This window comes from Sceloporus occidentalis, unplaced genomic scaffold, assembly GCF_023333645.1.
Source record: "Sceloporus occidentalis isolate IW3139 unplaced genomic scaffold, rSceOcc1.0.p SCAF_5, whole genome shotgun sequence".
Lineage (NCBI taxonomy): Eukaryota > Metazoa > Chordata > Lepidosauria > Squamata > Phrynosomatidae > Sceloporus > Sceloporus occidentalis.
Genome location: NW_028316985.1, coordinates 173904539 through 173928733, shown reverse-complemented (window position 1 = coordinate 173928733; position 24195 = coordinate 173904539). Strand labels below are relative to the sequence as shown.

Sequence of the window (24195 nt, the reverse complement as noted above, 5' to 3'; positions counted from 1 at the left end):
TTTTTCATTCAAGAAGTAATAGCTAGGAAAATACCTGGTTTATTAACTGAGGTTTCGTGTATCCGAATTCAAAGTGACATTATAGCTAGGATAATCTGGGAATTGTAGGGCTCAACAAGTAACTTCACCAAACTCTGATATAGCATTATCTTCCCAGGATCAATTGAATAACTCAGCACTTGAGTCATGAAGTGAAAAATTATTATTTAGCTATCATGGAGCACTGTGCCTTGTAGCAGTACTTTCCATTGGTATTTTAGACACAATTTCTTTTTGTTAAACTCGTAATTATAAATGTCATAGGTCAGAAGGGAAGTTGAGTAATTACTTCTGCAGCTTCTATTTTCTGTTTTTCCTATTTCATGACCAGAAATCATTTCACATAATACTTTTGTAAATAGAGACTAGCGTCATTGAAGAGATCTGATTATTAGATTAGATTAGGCAGTATATATACTGTATGTTATTTTGTGTGTGTATGTAATCACATCTAAATATTAGACTATTGCATGTAAACTAATCTTAATCATATATACAGTATATTCCACCACTTACCCTGTTAGATTATTATACATAAAATAATTTATTATACTTAAACTAATTGGATTATCATACGTAAACTAATTCTGGCTTTGCGAACGAAGATTCAGGAAGGACTCATAATCCCGCACTTTCTACAAGCGCGTTGATGACTAAAAAGGCCAATCCGAGATAAACAAGTCCGGTTGCAGAAAGCACAGTGGAAAGTCTCCTTGGGTGAAGTTTCTGGGTTGTGGTTCTTTCTGCGTTGTCATTTCTCTTCGAGACTCGTTCGGCTTGAGCTTTCAAAAAAGGCTGCAGCATTGTAGATAGTGCATCTCCATGCCTCCCGATGCAAGGCCAGGGCGGACCATTGTTGGTGATCAATTTGGTCAAGCCTGAGATGTTGTTTCAGGGAGTCCTTGCATCTCTTCTTTGGAGCTCCCCTCTTACGCTGGCCTGTGGCGAGTTCACCGTAGAATACTATTTTTGGGAGGTGATGGTCCTCCATCCTAGAAACATGTCCTGCCCAGCGCAGCTGCATCCTCTATAGCATGGCTTCGTTGCTGGTGATCCCTGCTTGCTCAAGGACAGCAACATTCGTCACATAGTCAGTCCAGTGTATATTTAGAATTGTGCATAAACAGCACTGATGAAAGTGTTCGAGGAGTCATAGGTTTTGGCGATAGGTGACCCATGTTTCAGACCTATAAAGGAGAATAGACAGTACAATGGCTCTATACACACTGATTTTTGTGCTTCACCTCAAGTGTTTGTTACTCCAGACTCTTGTGAAGCCTTCCAAATGCACTATATGCCTTTGCTAATCTGTGATCGATCTCTTTATCAATCTTGGCGTCTGAGGAGATGGTTTTCTTTAACCATGCCAGTCTTCCATTTCATTGATGATCATAGGGCTTGTACCATTTTTTTCAGTACTCACAGCAAGGGGGAGAAATCTCAGCAAGATATTATTACCTTGAAAAGTAAATATATGTATACATGTATTTATTCATTAGATTTGAAGTTTTGTATTTGAATGGCATACTCTGTCCAACTGTGGTTGCTGTATTTTGCTTCATGAAATCACCAAGGGCTGCCTTTTGTAATATCATGCTTGTAATATTACTAGGGTGTAAGCCCTTGTAGTATCACAAGGAACCATCTTGAAGTCTTACCTTTGGGTCCTGCAACCTCAGGGCTTGAGAGTCCTGACCAGGCACCCTATTGGGTGGTGGAGGAGGAATCAGATAAATCAAGGGCCTCAGTCTGAATGCTTGTCCCAACCAGTGTAGAGCCACTGAATCGATTGCTGAATGGTTAGTCAACACTTATGCAAATCCCATTGATTCAGTGGGCTTGTTCTGCTTGTGGCTAATATGAACCTCAGGCCTGATACATACGGGCGCTTTGTGGCATGGTGACAGTGATTCTAGGGCTTGGGAGCGCACACCAACCTAGTACGTGTGGGCAGCACCATTTTTGAGCAGCACTGCCCACACGAGGCACGTATTGATGACGTGTGGGCATCTCAGCACCCACACATCTCTAAAAGGAAGCGGCGTCATAAGGGCTGCGATGCAGTTCTTACAACGTTGCAAAAAAAAAGAATTGCTCCAGGTGACTCCTTTTTTACTGTGCAGCTGTGCTGCGCCAATGCTGCGCAGCACAATGGGCGAGCATTTACTTGCCGGTCTATACTGCGCCACAGTTTAATTTGCCGTACTTTTCTCTTAATTTAAAACTGTTTCTTTAACTGTTTGTTAATAGGCTACTGAGTTTTAAGAAACATTGGCTAGAACTCTGGGGGGAAAGAGGGAAAAGACAGAGCACAAAGCAGTTGTGTAGGTTTCTTTCAGAAACTGTGACAGTCCTGTTAGGGCTCTGCTGAGCTGCTGAGTAGATTTTACATAATAATGACAAGTTTGTTTGAATCTACCTAGACTGTAGTATAACACTAGCATTAGGATTTTGTTGTTAACTGCCATCAAGGTGACTTCAATTTATGGTGACCCTATAAATGAGAGAGCTCTAAGTCACCATATCATCAGCAGCCCTGTTGAGGGCTTGCAAATTCAGGACTGTGACCTCCTTGACTGGTTCTATCAATCTATAATGCAGTCTTCCTCTTTTCTTACTACCTTCCACCTTGCCAAGCATTATTTCCTAGGCCAGGATTATAAAAGCAGAACAAGATATTGTTAGTCTCTGTATTATGTTGAGCCCTTGGTATTCATTGGGGCTTGGTTCCAGGACACCACCACCACCACCCACCTCGGATACCAGAATCCATGGATACTCAAGCCCTATTCAATAGAGTGGCATAATAAAGATATGTCCCTTATATAAAATGGTAAAATCAAGGGTTGCTTTTTGAAATTTATATATTAATAAAATATTTTCAAGCTGTGGATGCTTGAATCCATGGATAAAAAAGCCATAGATATGGAGGGCTGACTGTATCAGTATAGTTGTGATTGGGAAGAGGAGAGTGTAGCCAATGAGCTGCATTTTCCCACTGAATCCTACTTTTACAGCCACAAGGCCCTCAAGCCTCCTAAAACCCTGTTTTCTTTTTAGGTGAACTTTCACTAAAACTGTATCAGAAGACCCCAGATATGTGTAGAAACACTCACAACTCCAGCACAGAAATGCCTCAAGTTTTCAGCCATATGCCAGTTAAAATGGCCACCAAAGTGTGGTTCCCAAATCTCAGGGCCTGGTCTTTGCACCTCAGGGCCCAAACACCCTTCTCCAGCTTTCAGGGCAAGAGGGAAGAATCTCAGGGTGAGAGCAATGTCTTGAAAAGTGTCTGTGTGGTTTTTTCCCTCATGTAGACTTGCTGGGGTTTTTTTTGGGGGGGGAAGGAATGGGGAAGTTGACCGTTAATTTATCATGCTTAATGACATCACCAGGGACTGCCCCTTGTAACATCACCCTGGTAGTATCACCAGGACTCATCTCTTGTGACATCACAAAGGATCATTTCCAGGAGCCCTTTCACATTACCTAATAGCACAGTGATTCCACTTCAACTGCCATGGCAATATCCTGTGGAATCCTGGAGGTTGTAGTTTGGTGAGGCACTGGAGCATTATGGCTTTAAAGTAGACTCAAAGCACTATAAGCATGTAGGGCTTTATCACACGATAGGTGTGTTGCCTGTTTGCACTGACTTAATTCCGTGTTTGATCTTTCCTTATCACACAACTTTGTGACTCTTCTGTTGCTGAACTGCATTTCCATAATTACTGGATCACATCTTTTAACTGATGGGGAAAACCCATTAATGGCTCCATTATCACTGCTGCTGACTATTGCATTTGGTGCAATAATTTCATTTGGTTGCAGTTGTGATATTCCAGCAGTCATGCTTCTCCTCTTCTCTCCCTCTCTGTCCCCAGGCATGGTGAAGTCATTCAATTTCTGGTGTCTGCACAAAAAGAACTAGAGTATTTGTTCTCTTTAACTAAGACCAAGTGTAATTGCCTACAATAATTCTGTTGAATTATTTAAGTTAATCAAAATTCTTCGATATCACCTTTCAAGGCAGTTCACAGAGTAAGATGATGAAACAATGCAGTGTAAAATACAATTAATGAAAGCAACATAAAACATTTAAAATAGCCACAAAAATCATTAGTATACAATGGATGGCTAAACTATGGCCTTCCAAAGGTATTTACATTACAATTCCCATCAGTCTTGCCACTCAGAGCAGTTGCAAAGAAATTTAAGGACTGAATGCATCTTAACTCAAATTGACACATTTTTTTGGGGAAAAAAAATACTTGCTTTATTATTTGTGGTCTGGAAAAGTAACTCTTGTTACTAAAAGTAGCAAACAGGGAGACCTAATACGTTCATCTGCCTATTTAAATAGGGTTACCAATGCTAAGGAGCTCTTTGAAATACTGCTACTCACTTTCGATTATTGGATTAGTCCCAGTCACATTTTATGCCAATTAAAAAGGAAAGTTGTTAGAAGGTGAAAACATACCTATAAAGGTACATGCCATTTTGGATTGAAATCTGTTGAGGTATCATAAAAATCACCTGTAAAATATACAACCTGAATCCATTTCTTACAGTTGGAACAACTGTGTGTCAAGAACCATACAATACAAGGTTCATTCATATTTACAAGGATTAAGTTATTTTCCAGTTATATTTACCCATTTTGTTGAAGGGCTCTGTAGAATAAGACATGATGCTAGACATAAAATAATAGAATCATCATTATCTAAAGTGGGTGCTCCAAAATACCCATCTCTCCTCCCTTAAAAATAAGAGAGAAAAAGAGAGAGAGAGAGAGAGAGAGGCCATTCTGTGTGTGACATGAAGCTTGGATTGGAACATGCCATTTGGTGTCATGCAACACATCAAAGAAACAAGTTGTTCTGGTTCCCAAGGTGAATCTGGGAAATTAGAATGGGAGGTGTGTTTTGTTGGGATAAGTTTGTCATATGTCCATTTTAAAATCAGAGTGACTGAGTCCTTCATTTCAGAAATGGTAATGTGTTTTTAGTTCTATTATCAGTGTACATAAGTGAAAGAATTTCCAGGGGGTTAGCTGCTGCATTGTTACAGCAAAACCAACAAAAGACTCTTGTGGCATAATAATGATGATGATGATGATGATGCAGTTGGTCCTCCATATCCACGAATTCTATATCCATGGATTCAACCATTCACAGCTAGAAAATATTGCACGCACACATACACACATTCCAAAAAGTAAATCATTTTGCCATTTTATATAAGGGACACCATTTTACTACATCATTGTATTTAATGGAACTTGAGCATCCATAGATTTTGGTATCCACAGGGGGTCCTGGAACCAATCCCCAGCAGATAAGAAGGGCCCACCGTAGTAGTAGTAGTAGTAATAATAATAATAATAATAATAATAATAATACATTTCTTTGCTGCCTCTCCTCAAGGCTTGAGGCGGGATACAACATGTTAAAATACAAAACATAATTAAAAACACATACACCCACAGGTAAAATAAAATACTGTAAACCAGTTAAAAGAGACTCATAAGAGTTCATAATACAAATTAAAACATCATGATTTAAAATGGACCTGGTAGGCCTGCCAGAAGAGATATGTCTATAGTACTTTTTTAAGTGGAGTCAGCATTTTCAGCTCTCGCATTTCTTCTGACAGGTCATTCCACTGTCTGAGGGCAGCAGACGAAAAGGTATACCAGTATAAGCTTTTAGTGGGGCCCTAAATACCCTAGAGGCACCAGATCCTGTCCAATCTTGGAAGCTAGGCAGGGTAATTCCTGGTTAGTACTTGGATGGGAGACTGCCAATGAATGCGAGAAGAGGATTAATTTTGTATTTTTGATTTGCTAAGTTAATTGCCATATATTTTTCATTGTTCTTTGTATTTTTTTTACTTGCCATGTATTGTTTTTTTGCTATTTATTGCTATCATGATTTGTTATGTTATTATTATTGCTATTGGTAATTGTTATGTAATTTCTTTACTGTTGTAACCTGCCCTGATTCTTCATGATTGGGCGGGCTATAATTAAATTGTTATTGTTGTTGTTATATGGGGAATTCATTTTGTTGGCAATGGTAATAAAATTATACCAGTTTGATTCGAAAGGATCTGTCTTCTCCTTAGTTACCAAGATGACTAAACTGAAGCTGTTGTATTTTGGCCATATCATGAGAAGACATGACTCACTAGAAAAGACTCAAGATTGGTAAAGCAGTAGGAGAAGAGGAAGAATGCATTCTGGATGGAGAGACTCAATGATGGACGCCATGGACTGAGTCTGCAAGACCAGAGCAGGGCTGTTAAGGACAGAGTGACTTGGAAGTCTCTCGTTCATAGGGTAGCCATAAGTTAATGTCAACCTGATGGCAGTTAATAACAACAAGTACCAGTACTGCTCATTCCTCATGAATGTCTAGAGTTCTACTTTTTTCCATTAGTAGTATGGATCAAATTGTCAGTCCAGCTATGTTAGACAATTTCCCAGGCAAAAATATAGGGGGGAAATGTGTGGCCATAATAAAATGTATTGGGCCCGTTACAAACGGGCCATTTTGTGCGTGCGGAGCGTGCACTAGGGTTAGAAAGGGGCGGTGCTTCCGCACCCCCTAACCCTAGTGCGCGTTCTGCATGCACAAAATGGTGGCGGCCGTTCCACACGGCCGCCGCCATGAGGACCTCACGACCGCGCTGCCTCTATACGGGGCAGCACGGACGTGACGTCCTCGCTCTGCGCCAGGGCGCATAATGCGCCCTTTCCGCGGAGCAGGAAGGAGCTCCGTTTCGGAGCTCCTTCCTGGTTTGGTCCACTGGGCGCAGCCTTCAGACAGCTGTGCTCAGCGGACCAAAGGAGAAAGGGGCCAAGTGGCCCCTTTCTCCTCCTCCCCACTGCCGCGGGGTGTCCTTGGGGCTTGAAGCCCCAGGGACACCCCTTTTCAGGCTGCGGGGAAGCGGCCTTTTGCCGCTTCCCCGCAGCCTGAAAAGCAGCGGATCGGGGCCTCAGCGGCTGCCGTTCTGGCCACTGAGGCCCCGATACACCGTGGGAAAGGGCGGGTACAGCCCGCCCCAAATGGGCGGTCTGTAACCCGCCTTTGTCTTTAAGATGGCACAAGACTTTTGACAAGAGCTGAAGATAATATCTTGCTATACTTTACACTGATGAGGCATTAATTGGAATGTCATGTCAAATTGGAAAGTTATAAGATGCCTCTATAAAATTAATCCTTCTGATGGATACAGCTGGGAGTGTGTGTTCGCTTTTTACCTTTTTTGTCTGACATGAGGAAGGGCAAGCGTAAACTTAAATGTATTCCTTAGGTCAGGGATAGGGGAAACTTTTAGCATCCAGTTGTTTGGGACTTGTCCATACTGGGAGGGCCTGAGGGGAATTGTAGGCTAAAATATCTGGATGGCCAAAGGTTCTGTGTTACTGCACTGCACACCCTTAAGTCCCGACACTTTAAAATCTTTTTAATTAGAAAAGAGAATGTTGAGTAGGGGACACAAGGCCAGTTTTTAGATATCTAGAAGACCATGGTAAAAAAGAGGATTCTCAGCTACAAACCTGAGTCACTGAGAGGAGAGAAAACTGTTATGGTACAAAACGTTGAATATTTGAGGAGAAGTGTAGAAACAGAACAACGTTTGGACAGTGGACTGTTCTTTCTGGAAGCCTTTTCAAAACAGACTTTCTGGACAACAGCAATTTTAAATGGTCTTGCTGTGGTTTACAAAAGTATTGTTTAAATAATGTTAGAAGTCACATAGCAGGATCGCTTTCACTCAGATAGTGATTTCCCTCACCATCAGTTATATGCATGTGTATGTGTATATTTTTCCTCTCATTTTGTGATGGTTTGGAAGTATTTAAATTGGATGAGAGGAAGAAATTGGAGGGGAGATGTTGAGAGTTGCTGACTTAAAGGAAAATTGGTTCGCTTTTGAAAGATTGTTGATGTAATTTTTGAAATGGAAAGAAGGTTTTGTGCCATTTTAAATCACTCTGTGTTTATAGGCGTGCTGTAAATCGCACACCCAGATCCAGGTGGCTTACATTATATACAAAACGTAGAAAGACAAAGAATGTGGAGCACAGCATTCCCGCAAACACTTGAAGACATTCTTATTTCACTAGATAGTAAAGTTACTATTTCCCCAGCAATTAGAAAAGTTACTTTGGGCTGGGGTTAAATCCAGTTTTATTTCTAAATACATTACACACAATGAAATGAATAGGATTTCCCAATCAACACAGCTTTCAATGAGTGCTATAGTTGGGAGTAAAAGTGGTTTTAAATCTTGGACTACAACTTCCAGAATTCTATCCTGTCAGTCTAGATAATTTAGAATAGAATTGGAAAGTAGGGGACATTCCTCTCTATATTGTCAGAGAGAAAAAACATTGTCAGAATTTTTGTGTGTGGCTGAAATAAAAGGTTTTAAAGAAAGAATAGCATTGGATTCTTTGCTTGCTAACCTATCTGTACCACTGCAGTTCTTTTTCCTGGAATACATCTGCAGCACACAGCTCTTGACAATGCAAATTGACAGAATCATAGAGTTGGAAGAGACCGCAAGGGCCATCCAGTCCAACCCCCTGCCTTGCAGGAACCCTCCATCAAAGCATCCCTGACAGATGGCCATCCAGCCTCTGTTTAAAGACCTCTAAGGAAGGAGACTCCACTGTACTCTGAGGGAGTGTGTTCCACTGTCGAACAGCCCTTACTGTCAGGAACTTCCTCCTGATGTTGAGGTGGAATCTTTTCCTGTAGCTTACAGGAATTACAAGCAAGTATGAAATAGCTCCTATCATTTAAGTGAGCCCAGGCTATTAAACTGGAACATTGACTTCTCTTTTGTCATATCAGTTCCAGCTTTCAACCTGGAAATATCAGCACAAGAGGACCAAACCCCAGTTCAAGCAGCTCTCATATATCCCACTCTTAAGTATTTTTGAGCTGTTGCTATTGAAATAATGTAAAGAAAATGCAGTTTTGTTTTGGATTTTTAAATATGTAAATAGGACCCACAACAAATTTTACAATCTGGAGTACTTCTGTTCAGAGTGTCAGCCAGCCAACCATGCTGCCTTTAAGAATACAGTACTGGTACATTTTTTTCCTGTTTCAAAACCTATTTCTGCATCTCCAGACCTTGGGATCCTCCCAAAATTTGTTGATACTACTTTATTTGCAAATGGTGTCTTTTTTCTCTGTATAAGGATCCAACCTTAGAGAGCAGAGTTAGTTTTCAGTACGTATGATTGATGGCCAGTCAGGAAGAGGGTATATTTGCAATAACAGTTCAGTGTCCCTTGGTCACTTATTTATTGATGTCACAAATAAAATACCCATGTTTTCTATTTTAAGCACATTTTTAGTCTTCTTGTCATACAGGTCAGAGAACTTTGTTCCCCGCATCCTCTTTTTGGGTTAACTTGAGACTGATTTCTCCCTCCACCCCAGCAGGCACAAACTTATGTATAAAGTGAGGGAGCTGTTGAAACTTGCATATTTGAGTGGATATTTCATATGTCCTTGGTCATAAAGTTTCTTGTCAATAAATCACTGTCTTGGGCAATAATATTTATGCACACAGATTGCACTAATGTATGCTTTAGGGTTAGCATAGAGCAAAGGGAATGGCCTATCTAACTTCAGCTGTACTGCAATGCCACCACTGCAAATAGTTGGAAGGAGTTATTGCATCTGGCAGCTCAGCAACAGGGATTACGACAGGTGGCAGAGGCAGCCAGTGGAGTCTCATGTAGCCCTACCAGCAAATTCCCACTTAATATCTCAGTCTGGGCAACATGTAGTTCAGTGCAGGCAAAATAGCCCATAGAGCTTCTTAGAGGAAGGGATGTAGTTGAGTGATGGGATGCATTCCTTCATGCAAAAGGTTCCAGTTTCAATCCCTGGTCTGTCCAAGTAGATCTGGGAAAGAACCCTGTTTTGCGAGTCTGAAGAGCTAATTGCAATCGGTACTGAGAAAGTGTTCCTCATGTATGTTTCTTATGTTACACTCATGTAAAAGCATAGGAGGTTTAGTCAAAGACTTGACCCAAAACCTCTGACTCAACCTATTCACAGACCAATGTAAGTACTGTACTTTAACTTTTACCAGAAAAGGAACCATCCCCTTCTGTGAGTAGAGTGGCAAAAGGCAAGAGCTTAGTCCATCCAGAAACACCTAAAAGAAGCACCCACCCCCTCTACTCTCTCTGCAGTTTAATAATGGATTTTGAAGACATGTTTGAGTGACACCTGTGTCCATCAAAATGATTCTTATCTTTAGAGCAAAATTCCTCCCAACCGTATCCAAATTCTGAATTGTTGTTGTTATTACTGTTAACTTATTTATTTCATTTATATGCTGCCTTTTTTCCAAAGTGGGACCCAAGACAAGTCCTATAAAGACTCACTTTAAAAACCATTAAAATTTTAAAAACTAAAAATCATCACATAAAATAATATAAAGTTATTTAAAAGACAAAGTTATAAAATATAGATAAAACATCGTAATAAAAAGCTTCCGTGCTTGTACATTAAAAGCCTGCTTAAAAAGGTATTTGCCTGCCAGGGAAAGGAAAGCAGGGAGAGGGCCATCCTAACCTGTGGAAAGGAATTCCAGAGGCTGAGAGCAGCCACCAAGAAGGCTGTCTCTTATGTTCTCACCAAGCGAGCCTGTGATTGTGGTGGGACCAAGAGAAAGCCTTCCCCATAGATCTTAGGACTCTGGCAGGTTCTTGTGGGGTGATCATGTCCAGATGCATTCTTGAACAAACTTTATCTTGTCTTGCTTCCTCAGATAACATGCATGTAACACTAGCTGAAGCCTTGGAGGTTCGGGGAGGACCATTGCAAGAGGAAGAGATATGGGCTGTATTGAATCAGAGCGCTGAAAGCCTTCAAGAGTTGTTCCGAAAAGGTAAGCCCCTGATAGCCTAGTGTGATGTTGGGTTTCTGTTAGCACTATAATAAATTCATGCAGTAGAGAAAGTATTTACCGTATATACTTGACTATAAGTCAACCTCATATATATGTTGAGGGCAGGTTTTGGGGCCAAAATTATAGATTTTGATATGACCTGTGGGTAAGTCGATGGTAAAACTTAGGGGCATTTAATGAAGGATGTAAAGAACGAAGAAAGGAAAACAATGCCAAAGAACTTACAAAATTCCATCAGGCATAACTGTTTGTGCTCATACTAAAGGCTGGATGAATGAGAGAGTAGAAGGGGGTCAGTGCTTCCAGGGCAGATTAAACACTTGCTTTTCACTCTCTATATGTATATATGAGTATGTATAGACTCTTTGTAGCACTACAAGATCTCTCTCTACGTCCTGATTCTACAGACTAACACGGCTATATCTTTGAATTCTACCAATATATGTATGAGTTAAAATACAGTACTTAGATTGACCTGTGCATATGTCGACTCAGGTTTTTGGGGTCAATTTTTTTAACCTAAATTTCTAGACATAGGTAAAAATACTCATGTGAGTATATTCAGTAAATGAACACATTGAAAAATAAAAGGCACTAGTTATGCTGGCTAGAGGATTCTGAGATTTGTAGCTGAGAAAATAACTTTCAGAACTCTTAGTCTAAGTTGTCTACACTGAAAGGAGTTCAATTTATTGAATAATATGTGAAACATTAAAATTCCATATTAATAAAATAAAACCTATGAGCCAAGCATTTTAATTATTACCAGTGCCTTTGTAACTCATTGGCCAGATCGGTGAGAGGTGTGAACAACTTCCCTTCTGATTGGAGAACATATAGGAAAACATGGGACCTGTGACAAAATGTTGCAGTGTGTCCTTTCAAACAGGAGGATATAGTGTGAATTGGCCTGTCATTCAACCATGATCTCTCAGTGATACACCATCCTACACACACATCCATTTCTTCATTTTTCTTCGCTCTTTATAGAATCATAGAGTTGGAAGAGACCGCAAGGGCCATCCAGTCCAACCCCCTGCCATGCAGGAAATCTAAATCAAAGCACCCCTGACAGATGGCCATCCAGCCTCTGTTTAAAGACCTCTAAGGAAAGAGACTCCACTACACTCCGAGGGAGTTTGTTCCACTCTCGAACAGCCCTTACTGTCAGGAAGTTCCTCCTAATGTTGAGGTGGAATCTCTTTTCCTGGAGCTTGCATCCATTGTTCCGGGTCCTAGTCTCTGGAGCAGCAGAAAACAAGCTAGCTCCCTCCACAATATGACATCCCTTCAAGTATTTAAACAGGGCTATCATATCACCTCTTAACCTTCTCTTTTCCAGGCTAAACATCCCCAGCTCCCTAATTCGTTCCTCATAGGGCTTGTTTTCCAGACCCTTCACCATTTTAGTCGCCCTCCTTTGGACACACTCCAGTTTCTCAATATCCTGTTTAAATTGTGGTGCCCAGAACTGGACACAGTATTGAAGCTGGGGCCTGACCAAAGCAGAATAGAGTGGCACTATTACTTCCCTTGATCTAGACACTATACTTCTATTGATGCAACCTAAAATCACATTGGCCTTGTTAGCTGCTGCATCGCACTGTTGACTCATGTTCAACTTGTGTGGCTACTGAGCATATTCAGTGCTTCTTGGGCTATATTTTGTGGGGAGAAGTTCCCATTAGTTTCATTTTATACCTTTTCAAACCAGAATGTTGATCTCTCACTCTTGTTTGACTCCCCTTCAGTGAGCTCTTGGATCCTGACTTTCCCATTGAGGGGATGTAGTCTTTATCCCTGTGACTACAAGGATTACAGACTTGTTTTTTTGTTTTCTAATGAAGCTTGAACCTTGAGGAAAGAGGCCTAGAATCTCTCTCGTTATAGGTTCCCATAGCTTATGATGAGGCTATGTACTTGGGCTCAGGTTATGATACTGTGAATGCCGCTGAAGAGCAATGCGGGCAGGCACATCAGTAGCTTTGGTTTATTGGGATTATGAAGAGTTGAATGGAAGAAACAGCCGTGCTGTAAGTTCCCATCCAAAGCATTTGGAAATCTGGTGTTTGCGAAGATACATTTGGCATTTTGTCAAGGAGAGAAGCCTGGGGCAGTCTCTTCTCCTGCTCCAAACTTCTTGACAGAAAAACGAGTCTCAAAGGGCACACTTTATTGCTTTCCTCCCACTCTTTCTCCCAAAATGCCCACAAAAGCCCACTGTCATTTTGTAAGTGCATAGATGAGTTATTATGTGGATATTGTTCTTTTTGAAACTAAACACAGTTGCAAACTTGTTTCTGAAATTATTTTGATTTAAGAAGCAATTGAAACCCTTCCCCCCTTTTCTTTTCCTTTCTGTCTTGAACAGCTGTAGAACTGTTTGCTCCTCCTTCAGTTGGGTTAATTCTATACAGCTTAGTTCACTACTATTGGTTCACTATACCAGTAAAGGCAGATGGACATTATGGAGGGACCATCTGTCTTGGAAAGATCATATTTCCACACTACATAAAGGAAATATGATCTGTAAGGAGGGAAGGTGGTAATACAGCTCACAGTAATTATATAGCCATCTTCATTACACTCATAAAAATAATCACACTTATTACCTGCAGAGAGAGATGCTTGTTCTTGTTGTTTGACGTCAAATCAACTTTGACTTTTGGTGACCATATGAATTAGAGACTTGCAAGACATCATGTTATTAACAGCCCTCCTCAGGTCTTGCAAGCTCATTGGTGTGGTTTCCTTGATTGAATCTGTCTATCTGTAATGTGGTTTTACCCTTTTCATACTTTCTTTCCACTTTACCAAGCATTATCACATTTTCTAGTGAGCTATGTAATCTTGTGATATATCCAGTATGATAGCGTCAGCTTACTCATTTTGGCTTTTGAGGAGAGTTCAGGCTTGATTTATTCTCTGACCTATTTATTTGTATTTTTGGCAGTCCATGAACTCATAGAACTCTCCTGCAGCACCACATTTCATATGAGTTATTCTCTTTCTGTAAGTTTTCTTTATAGTTCATCTTTAACAGCCATATATAGAATTTGGAAATAGTTTGGTATGAATGAACCTGTCTTTGGTATTTAATGATCCCTCCCTCCCTTGTGTATATGCAGTTGCCCTTACAACCACCTTGTAATATAAGACATCTTATTCCCATCCCATGCTACAAGAGGCCTGACATCTTTTTATAGGGGTTGAAGTCACACGGACTGTGAGACACATGTGACATCAAGATTGTTTTTCTGTGGTCCCTACCCCTTTTCCTTTAAAAAAATTGGAGGATTCCATCTCCAGGCTGCACAATTCTCCTCTAAAATAAGCCTTCACATATACCTTGTTTTAGTAACCGCTGGTGTTTGGGGGGGGTTTTTTATTTTAAAAAAGTCATTACCAGTTTATTCAAAAGGGATGTTGAAGCCATTGAGGGCCCAGAGCTGTTGTAAAATGGTATCTGGATCATCTGATGTTGCCCACTCCTACTTTAAAACAATGCTAGGAAACCTAGTGTCATTTTGCTATTTTGGATTACAAATCCCGTACTCCCAGAGTATAAATCCCATAACCATGTCTTTTACCATACTTGCTGCTGCATGTGAGATTTGTGATCCAGTACTTCAGGAAGGAGATATTAGTTTGTTTGCCTCTGTAAATGCTTTCAGACCTTTTTGCTTATCCATAATCTGAAGGTGCATGTACCTGAAATGTAAGAAATCTGTGACTTGATATTAGTTATCTGAACCATTAAGATCCCATCTTGGCTTTTGAAAAAGCTCGTCAGCTAATGGCAGTAGGCTAAATGCAAGTTAAAAATGCAAGTAAAACAAATTCCTACATCTCAAAATTACTAAAAACAATCTGCAGTAAACAACATAGAAATCCAGTGATTTTTGGCCTAGCTGTGGTTGGGTAGCAAACGTGCCGTCCTCTTGGTCCAGCACAGTCTACCTTCCCCCTGAAGCTGGCAGTAAACATTGGAGTTACTGTCTCTGGCATTCACTGAGATTATTTCAACCTATTGTTATCTCTGCACCCTAAGTATTTTGTAGAGGGCTCTTTAAGGGACATCTGGGGGGAAGGCAAGGAGGAGGCTCACCAGGTGAGAGCGGTGAGCATAAAGCCGGGCGTCCGGACCTTCCTGCCACGCCCCCTCCGCCTCCTCGCCGGACACCGCCGCCAGAGCCGTGCTTCTGCCGGGCGGCCTCCTCCCAGGGTGTCGGAGGTGCGCATCTGCGCACCGCCCCGGGAGTGCCGCCCACGGACTGGAAAGGGCACCGCTGCGGGACTCCGCAGCGCTACCACCGCGCAGCTGCGCAACTGCGCAGCTTTTACTGGGCTTAGGGAGGGTCGGGTTAGCCTTAGAGCAGAGGATGCCTGAGGTGGCTAACCTCTGCTCTCTGAACTGCTGGAGAAGGGTGGGGGGAGGTCATGGATGTGGGGGATGCATGGGCTGGGGAGGAAGGGGATAACATCGCTACGAGCGGAGCTCCCATTGAGGTTGTGTGGGGCAGGTGGAGGTATGGCGGTGGGAGAAGGGACTTGCGTTCCAGGGGAAGGCGAGATCGATGTGTCATATCTATCTCTCCTTCCTGTCCCCCTCCCAACCTAAGGGACCTGAGGGTCACTCCAACCGTGCCACAAACCCTGTCGTTGCTCCTGTGCAATGCCAGATCGATCAACAACAAGTCCCACATCCTCCACGATCTGCTGGAGGACCAAAGTTGCGATCTGGCGTGCATTACCGAGACCTGGCTTGGGCCTGAAGGGGATGCTGTGTGGGCTCAGGCCCTGCCTGCCGGGTTCTCGGTGAAGGACCAGCCCAGGTTAGGTGGGCGGTGTGTGTGTGTGTGTGTGGCCTTGATACATAGGAACACCGTGTCCCTCACCAGGAACCACATCCGACAGACGTCCTATATCGAGTGTATTTACCTGACCCTAAAAGCGAGGGACAGTCTAGGGATTCTGTTGGTGTATCGGCCACCCCGTGCGCTAACGGACTCCCTTAACGAGCTGACACAGCTGGTCGCTGAACTGATGCTGGAGACGCCCAGGCTACTTGTCCTGGGCGACTTCAACATCTCCCTCACGGCCAGCTATGTTCCACCCGGTGCAGCTCACGAATTCATGGATACCATGGCGGCCATGGGCCTGCCCCAGCTGATTTTTGGTCCTACGCATTGTGCGGGTAATACTCTTGATTTGGTCTTCTGCTCTGGTGCGGAAAATCCGTGGGTGGAAATAACCAATATTTCCCCCCTGCCATGGACGGATCACTTCCTGGTAGAGGCAAAAATCAAGGTCGCTACCCAGATCCCTCCCGGGGGTGGTGGACCTATTAGGATGGTCCACCCTCGAAGGCTGATGGAACCCAAAAGGTTCCAGGAAGCCCTAGAGGGACACCTGGTTGGTAGTGACGGCGACTCTGTTGATGCCCTGACTGGTATTTGGAATACCGGTCTCTTGAGGGCTATATACAGTATCGCTCCCAAGCGCCCTCTCAGATCTGCTTCCAAACGTAAGCCCTGGTATACGGAAGATCTCCGGGCAAGGAAGCGGGAACTGCGACGGCTAGAGTACCGTTGGCGGAAACACCTTCGCTTAGACGACAAGACTCTCCTAGCCCAACTGTTAGAGGACTACGGAGAGGCGATACGAGCAGCTAAGAATTCGTTCTATGGTGCTCGTATCGCGTCCGCGGAGTCGCGTCCAGCAGAGTTGTTCAGGGTAGTCAGGGAGCTAACTCGGCTCCCTCCTGCCCCGAACCAGATCCTTGAACCTTCTAAGGCCTGCTGTGACCAATTTAATAACTTCTTCGCGGATAAAACCTCTCGGATAAGCGAAGGTCTTAACGCCGACATTCAAGCAGAACCTAGGGTAGAGGCATCCAGAGCCTCCGTGGACTTTGTTAAACTGGATCGGTTTGAGTTGGTAAGTACCGATGATGTGGACAAGATCCTCGGAAGTGTTCGGAAGACGACCTGCTCTCTCGATCCCTGTCCCTCGTGGCTAGCGGCCCAGGGGGGACCGGCTGTGACTTTACTGTTACGCCGGATTATTAATACATCTTTGAGGGAAGGGCAATTTCCATCTGCGCTTAAATTGGCCATTGTAAAACCTTTATTAAAAAAGCCCTCCCTCGACCCCCTGGTACATAATAATTATCGGCCAGTTTCACTGCTGCCATTTTTGGGGAAGGTGATCGAGAGGGCGGTTCCAATCCAGCTTCAGGCGGTCTTGGACGAAACGGATTATCTGGACCCATTTCAAACTGGCTTTCGGGCGGGTTACGGGGTTGAGACGGCCATGGTTGCCTTGGTCGATGATCTCCGTCTGGGCATCGACAGGGGAAGCGTGTCCCTGTTGGTGCTCTTGGACATCTCAGCGGATTTCGATACCATAGACCATGGTATCCTTCTGGGGCGCCTGGCAGGGGTGGGTATCGGGGGCACTGCGCTCCAGTGGTTCCGGTCCTACCTCTCTGGGAGGTCCCAGATGGTGCAGCTGGGAGACGTGTGCTCCGATGAGAGGGCCCTCAAAACTGGGGTCCCTCAAGGAGCCATTCTGTCCCCCATGCTATTTAACATTTACATGAAACCGCTGGGAGAGATCATCCGGAGACATGGGGCGCGGGGTTATCAGTACGCTGATGACACCCAAATAATCTTCTCTATGTCTCCGACTGATGCAGTGACTGAGGATGGCGTCTCTCCTCTCGTGGCCTGTCTGGAGTCAGTAATGGGCTGGATGAGGGAAAACCGACTCAAGCTGAATCCAGAGAAAACTGAGGTACTCGTGATAGGTTCCCCTGGCCCAGGAATGGCGGTGGTTCCACCTGTCCTGAACGGGGTCACGCTCCCTGTGAAGGACTCCGTGCGCAGTCTGGGGGTGCTTCTTGACTCGTCCCTTCGCCTGACTACTCAGGTGAATGCGACGGTCAAGAGCACCAGTCATCAGCTTCGGCTTATTCGCCAGCTGCGCCCATACCTGGCCCAGAGGGACCTTGAAACTGTGGTACATGCTCTGGTAACCTCGAGACTGGACTTCTGCAACGTACTCTACATGGGGCAACCCTTATACCAAACCCGGAAGCTACAAATGGTGCAGAACATGGCAGCCAGGCTGGTCACTGGAACTTCCAGGGCCAGCCATATAACACCGGTGCTAAAAGATCTCCATTGGCTGCCCATTCGCTTCCGGGCGCAATATAAGGTGTTGGTGATGACCTATAAAGCCCTAAATGGCTTGGGCCCAGGATACCTGAAGGACCGCCTCTCCCCATACATTCCGCCCCGCACCCTCAGAACATCTGGGCAGCAACTACTTAGGGTTCCCGGGGCGAGGTTTGTCTCCACTACTAGGAGGACATTTTCCATCGCCGCCCCGGCCCTTTGGAACACGCTGCCCATAGAGCTCCGCTCAGCTACCTCCCTGGCCCAATTCAGACGGGACCTAAAGACCTTCCTGTTTGGGATTGCATTCCCTGATTAAAGTCCCTTAGGCCTCCTTCCTCCGCACTGGCAAAGGGACTGGCTAACCCGGGGCTTTTTTTTGTCTTTGTTTTTGATGATATTGTTGTATGGTTTTAATGTTCCTTTCACTGTTTTTAATCTGTTGTAAACCGCCCTGATCTGTTGGAAGGGCGGTATATAAATAAAAATTTTATTTATTATTATTATTAGATAAGATGTTCACAAGGTCATTTTTGAGAAATTTGAAGTTTCCGTTTTACTTAGAAGTATCCTAAATATAGTGTTGCTGGTCTTTTCCAAGTACTCTGAAAGCTCTTGTATTATATTTTACAGCACATAAAGGAAAGCTGCACAATGGCCCAATCCTGTGCATGTTTTTGTAAAACAAAGCCTTTCTTTCTTTTTCTTTTTTCCAATTGGAGTTGGCTTCCAGTTCATAGAACTACACACTGCTAAGAATCAACACTAAGGCAGCTTGGGAATTGCCCAGGGTTCATGAGTGCTGCCTTATTTGGAAGCCCACGATTATTGCATAAGAAATCTGATATTCCCCCTCCTTCATACATGCATACATACACACAGTCCTTTATTAATTCAGAGGCTCACACTTCTGAATTACACTCTTATTTTCGAATATCGGCATTGTCTTCAGAGCACTTTGATGGGCCAGAGCTGATGATGTAGCAAGAGTTCTTGGTCCTTTCATCTTCCATAAATGGTTTTTATTATTAATTCATGAAACCAAACTGTACCAGGGCTGGGGATGTGGAAACTGTTAAAGCACAACATGTAGCAGCTACTTTCATTGCATATGTGGTTTTTTGAAAGATGGTACATAATTACAGGTTTTGGGCAATGTTGTTGATATTGGTTAGTCACTCTAGAGAGGTTCCTCTCTGCCCAACCACATCAAGTGCAAGCTCACAGCTACATCTCTTACTAGCAGTGTGGGATGTGTCACAATCCATCCACTTCCCTTCCCTTCAACTGTACAGCATGTCCTAACATGCTGCATTAGCTCTTGCCTTCTTTTACCTCTGGCCTTACCAAATCAACTCATGTTTACCTTGTTATCTGGTAAAACTTCTGAATTAAGGATATGACATTGAACTGCTATTAATGTCAAGGGGATAGGCATAATGTGCCCTGCCAACCACAGATGGCCCCTCAACCCGATTGTTGTGGTCCCTGAAGCCCTACCTCTCAAGCCCCAACTTTCTATTTTTTAAAAAGCTGCAATTTCCAAACAGATTTTGCTCTACAGCAAAAGCAAACACAGCAAGTTCCCTAAACTTGTTCAAATATTGCCACTTCCATAAGCATTCACCATACTATCTCCAAATGCACCCCCCCCCCCCACGCACACACACACACAAATGGTGACAGGAAATGATCCAACTTTGCCTTCCCCAACTTTGTGCCCTCCAGATATGAAAAGAGTGGGGAAGGCTGGTGTTCATTTTGCAGGACAAGGGCTATGGAAATGGTAGTCCAGCACACCAGGAGGAATCAATTTGAGGAATGGAGTCCTAGATCAAATGTCATTCACCTAAAGAGCATGTGCTTGTGAATATGTGGAGCTGGATGTGTGATGCTTGGCAACATGTCTGTTCATAATGAAAAAGCACGTGCATTGGAGACTGTTGATCAGAAATCTTAATTCCCCCCTCCCTGTGAGTCTATTATTTTCCCCTGTGAGTTTCCTGTTTCTATGCTGACTGGGAGATTCTTTGGACTTTGTAGTTCAAATATATTTTTTTCAAGCTCTGATGAAATGCAAATGCAGTTGTCAGGACCTCCATGCAGTTTTATATGTAAGCAATTTGTAACATTTGCAGTAGCCCCAAGAGAAGCTCCTCTGGCCCTAATTGGGATGCCTTAATTCTAAGATTTCTAGCAAGTTTCATTATTCATGGTGGAATAATAATAAGAAGAGGATGGTGCTTGTACTTCAGAAGTTTATATGAGAGTGCCCTTGAGCTAGTAGAGCACTTGCTTAATATCAGCTAAAAGATCTAAGTAATAAGAACAAAGTCACTTCTTGCTGGAGTTCCCAAGCAGCATCTCTCAGACAATGAGATTGGATGTACAGTATCCAATATTCACTGTTATATACCATAGCTTCTAACCCAGTACTGATGGTGGACATCAAGTTGTATTAATCTTTCTCCCCCCTTACCCCAAGATAAGGAACAGAGTATTTTGTATCTGTTCCTGCTGGCTTGGAAACCTCTTTAAGATTGATCTAATGTACACTGAAGCAGATTATATAACATGTTAGGAAGTTATATATTACCAAAAGTAAGAATCTTTGGTTCTAATAAATACAAAAGTAGGTTAGGAGGCACTTTTTCATATACTCACATATTGAGACTTGGGAAGTGTTCCTCCTAGTTGCTGTTCATCTGTGAACTCCTTCTGTCATCTTGAACCTTCATTCTTCATTTTTTAATCTATAAAATGGAATTATTAATTAAACAATGGGCAAAGTGGGGCCTAGAGGCTACATTCAGCCCTCTCCATTGTTCCCCAGAAACTTTTTTTTAACTTACAATGCATTTTTGTTACTGAAATTCATTACTAAATTCATTATAGTCAATGGCACAGTCAATATTATAGTCAATTTCTAATTAAATAGCCAATATCATAGTCAATATATTAATTAATGGATATTAACAATCATTTATACATATAGGTCAAGGTAACAGTGATTAATCAAATATAAGTTAAGGGATTTTATTTCTTAACAGTGAAACTTAAATATAAAAATGAAGCATAGAGGGAAAAGCTGTCCATTTTGATCCATTTGATGTATTTCTTCCAGCTACCTATGCCCCTTCCCCTTAGACAAAACTCTTTGGAAGTGCATCCCTTGTGTACTTGCTCAACCTGGAAATTTATTTCTGCCACCACAAATGTTGGCCACACCTGCATTCATTTCTTGTCTCTGACAAAACTGTTATTGAGGCACAACCAGAATCCTAATGTCTGTCTCATTTCAAAACTTAAAAGTGAAGAGGGCCTGGCAGAGAGTACCTCCCTGTCTATGTCAGAACATGGTGACAAAGAGATGGTACCTTACATCTGTTTGCTAATCCTTGCCAGAATAAATGCATTAATTGACATTCCCCATTCCCAGATTAATAATGTGTAATTTTTTTTAACTTTTGTATATTAACAGTTTTACTTCTGCCTTTTAAAATTATTTTTGTATTTTTAAATTATTGTAACCCGCCATGAATCCCATTCTGGGAGAAAGGCAGGATATAAATCCTTGAAATAAATCAAAATAAATAAAGAGAAACATTTTGCTTTGCTGAATGGCTTTGTCAAATAGGGCCAGAGCTTCATCTAATCCAGAATACCTCAGCCTCTCGTCTCTTGTGCAATGATGGTCCTATTTTGGCTACTGAAGGGCAGGTTTATTAATTCATTCATTTTAATATACAGATAGAGTATCCCTTATCCAGTTTTCTGGGTACTCAAAAATCCAAAATTGTCCACATAGATGGATGAGATAGTGACCCCTTTGCTTTCTGATGGTCCAGTGTATGCAAACTTTGTTTTATGTACAAGATTATTAAAAATAATTATGTAAAATTATGTAATTACTTTAAAATATGGATAATAATACGTAAATGAATTTTATGTTTAGACTTGGGTCCCATCTCCAAGATATCTCATTACTGTATTCCAAAATCTGAAAACCTCAAAATCCAAAATACTTTTGGTCCCAAGCATTTTGGATAAGTGAGATTCAGTCTGTAATGCCTGCTTTATTAATATGCAATATAATATAAATGCAATATAATAAAGTACAGTAACATCCAAAATCCACAAAGCAGTGGCCTTTATTGGGCCAACTAAAATGCACAATATACATGTTGCAAGCTTTCAAAGCTCCATTGGCTTCTTCATCAATCAAAGGTGTTAAATATCATACAGGAGGGGAAAAAATGATGATGTTAGTCATAGGCCTGCATTTTGTTAAGATGTTGTGGTTGTTATTCTCAATTCACTTGGTATGGAGGGATATTCATGCAGGCAGGGGTCTCCTCTTTCTGGCCATGTGGGTACTGGGAGATTCTTAAAAGTCCAAGAAATAAAATTTAAATTCCATTAGCAAGACAAAAAGACAATACACTAAGATGAAGTTAGTATACTATACACTGCATAGGATGCTAACTCTGAAGATACAAGCTACATTTTTAAATATTTCTTCATGTACCCTGTGCAGATTTGTGTATTGTCAACCAGCTACAGCAGCAACTGTGTTTTGAGCAGTGTGAACTTAAACATGGGCTGTGCAAGAGGCACACAAGACCTGTTACCTGGGTTGCAGAATAAAACTTTGGGATCTTTCATTTAACATAGAAAACACATTTTTGATTTAGAAGATGAGTTGTAGGAGATGCTAGACAGGAGAGAAAGGGGCTGACAGTTGTCCGCCTTCATTCTGCATCAAGATAGAGTGTGGGATCTTAGGTTAATCTGCACAAAGATTATGCAGGTCTGAAAATGCCTATCCCAGGCTGGTCCTATTATTCCACCTGTTTAATTACCCGCATTAACACTTGTCATTTTGAGGGTGTAGGCTGTATCTTATATTCTTGCCATCTATGAGGTTGCATGCTGGATCTTGCACTCTGGTGCTGCATGAGGTCAAAGTCAACAGGTCTATCCAGTGATGTTCATTTTATGTTACAGATACCTGTACATACAGAAGAGCAGGTCTTTTTCATCCCACATTTCTGAAGTGGAATAGCTTACTAAAATAATGATAGCTAAGATTTTAAACGCATGCTTCTGAAGGGTTGTGCAGCCCAGCTTTCTGCATTCTGGGGACTGTTGAGTACAGACACCAGCAGAGGTGTGTCTATTTGGTTTTCTTCCACATTTTCTTTTTTAAATCTCAGAGGTTTTTTTCCTGACACGCATATAAAATTTGCAAATTTGAGATTTCTTAAAACTATATACCTGTCAAAGATGAAGAGCTAGTCAGAAAGAAAGAGGTGGCAACCCTAGTTCAGCATTAATCTGGTAAACAAACAAACCACAAAACCTGGGTTTCAGACCCATACTTTAAGCATTAAGCGCTAAAGTCCTAGGTCTGGATGGGAGAATCTGCCCATTTTGATTTCTCTCATGTTTGATCCTCTCCCACTTCAAGAACTCTCCATCCTGAACATGGTAAATATTGTGGGCTTTGGTAAATTCTTAGGAAGAGCAAATTGAAACAAAATTCCCTCTTCCTTTCATTAGGGGATATCTCTGGTCCATCAGAGATGAAGAGTAAAGAACAAATAAACCAATACAATAAAATCAAGATAAGCAAAACTGCAGTGGATAGTCTGGGAGCTCTTGAGTGGATGGGGATTTGATCAATCTCTTGGAAACAACAATTGCAAGCCCCACTAATGAGCAGAATATAAGCTTGACATATACTTTTGAAACACCAGACTACTAGTAGTGTTACAGAAACCTCTCTATGCAGGATTATGCCAGCTTTTTAATTTAATTAGCCAAGTGAGAATCTGCTCTCACTTGGCAATCTGGAGCCAAATCCAGATTGCCAAAATGGAAATCCAGCCATATTTTGTTAAAACTGCAGCCTGAAGAAGGACTCCCCTGTATTGGGGGGGGGGGGGGGAGATGGAGATAAGTCATAATAAACTGTTTTTCAGAAATGGAAATTGTATGGATGCTCTGACACTCTCTCATTGTC

The 24195-nt window shown here is 42.2% G+C and overlaps 1 protein-coding gene across 5 annotated transcripts in view; it reads left to right on the top strand.

The window, feature by feature from the left end:
* Positions 1–24195, top strand: part of PTPN13 (protein tyrosine phosphatase non-receptor type 13) — a 171392-nt gene that overhangs the window by 35579 nt on the left and 111618 nt on the right. For all 5 annotated transcript variants that reach the window (XM_089526165.1, XM_089526164.1, XM_089526162.1 and 2 more), the window contains exon 2: positions 10849–10968. In XM_089526165.1, the coding sequence (XP_089382291.1) occupies positions 10854–10968 (115 nt within the window). In that variant the 5' untranslated portion in view covers positions 10849–10853. The remainder of the gene's footprint in view (positions 1–10848; positions 10969–24195) is intronic.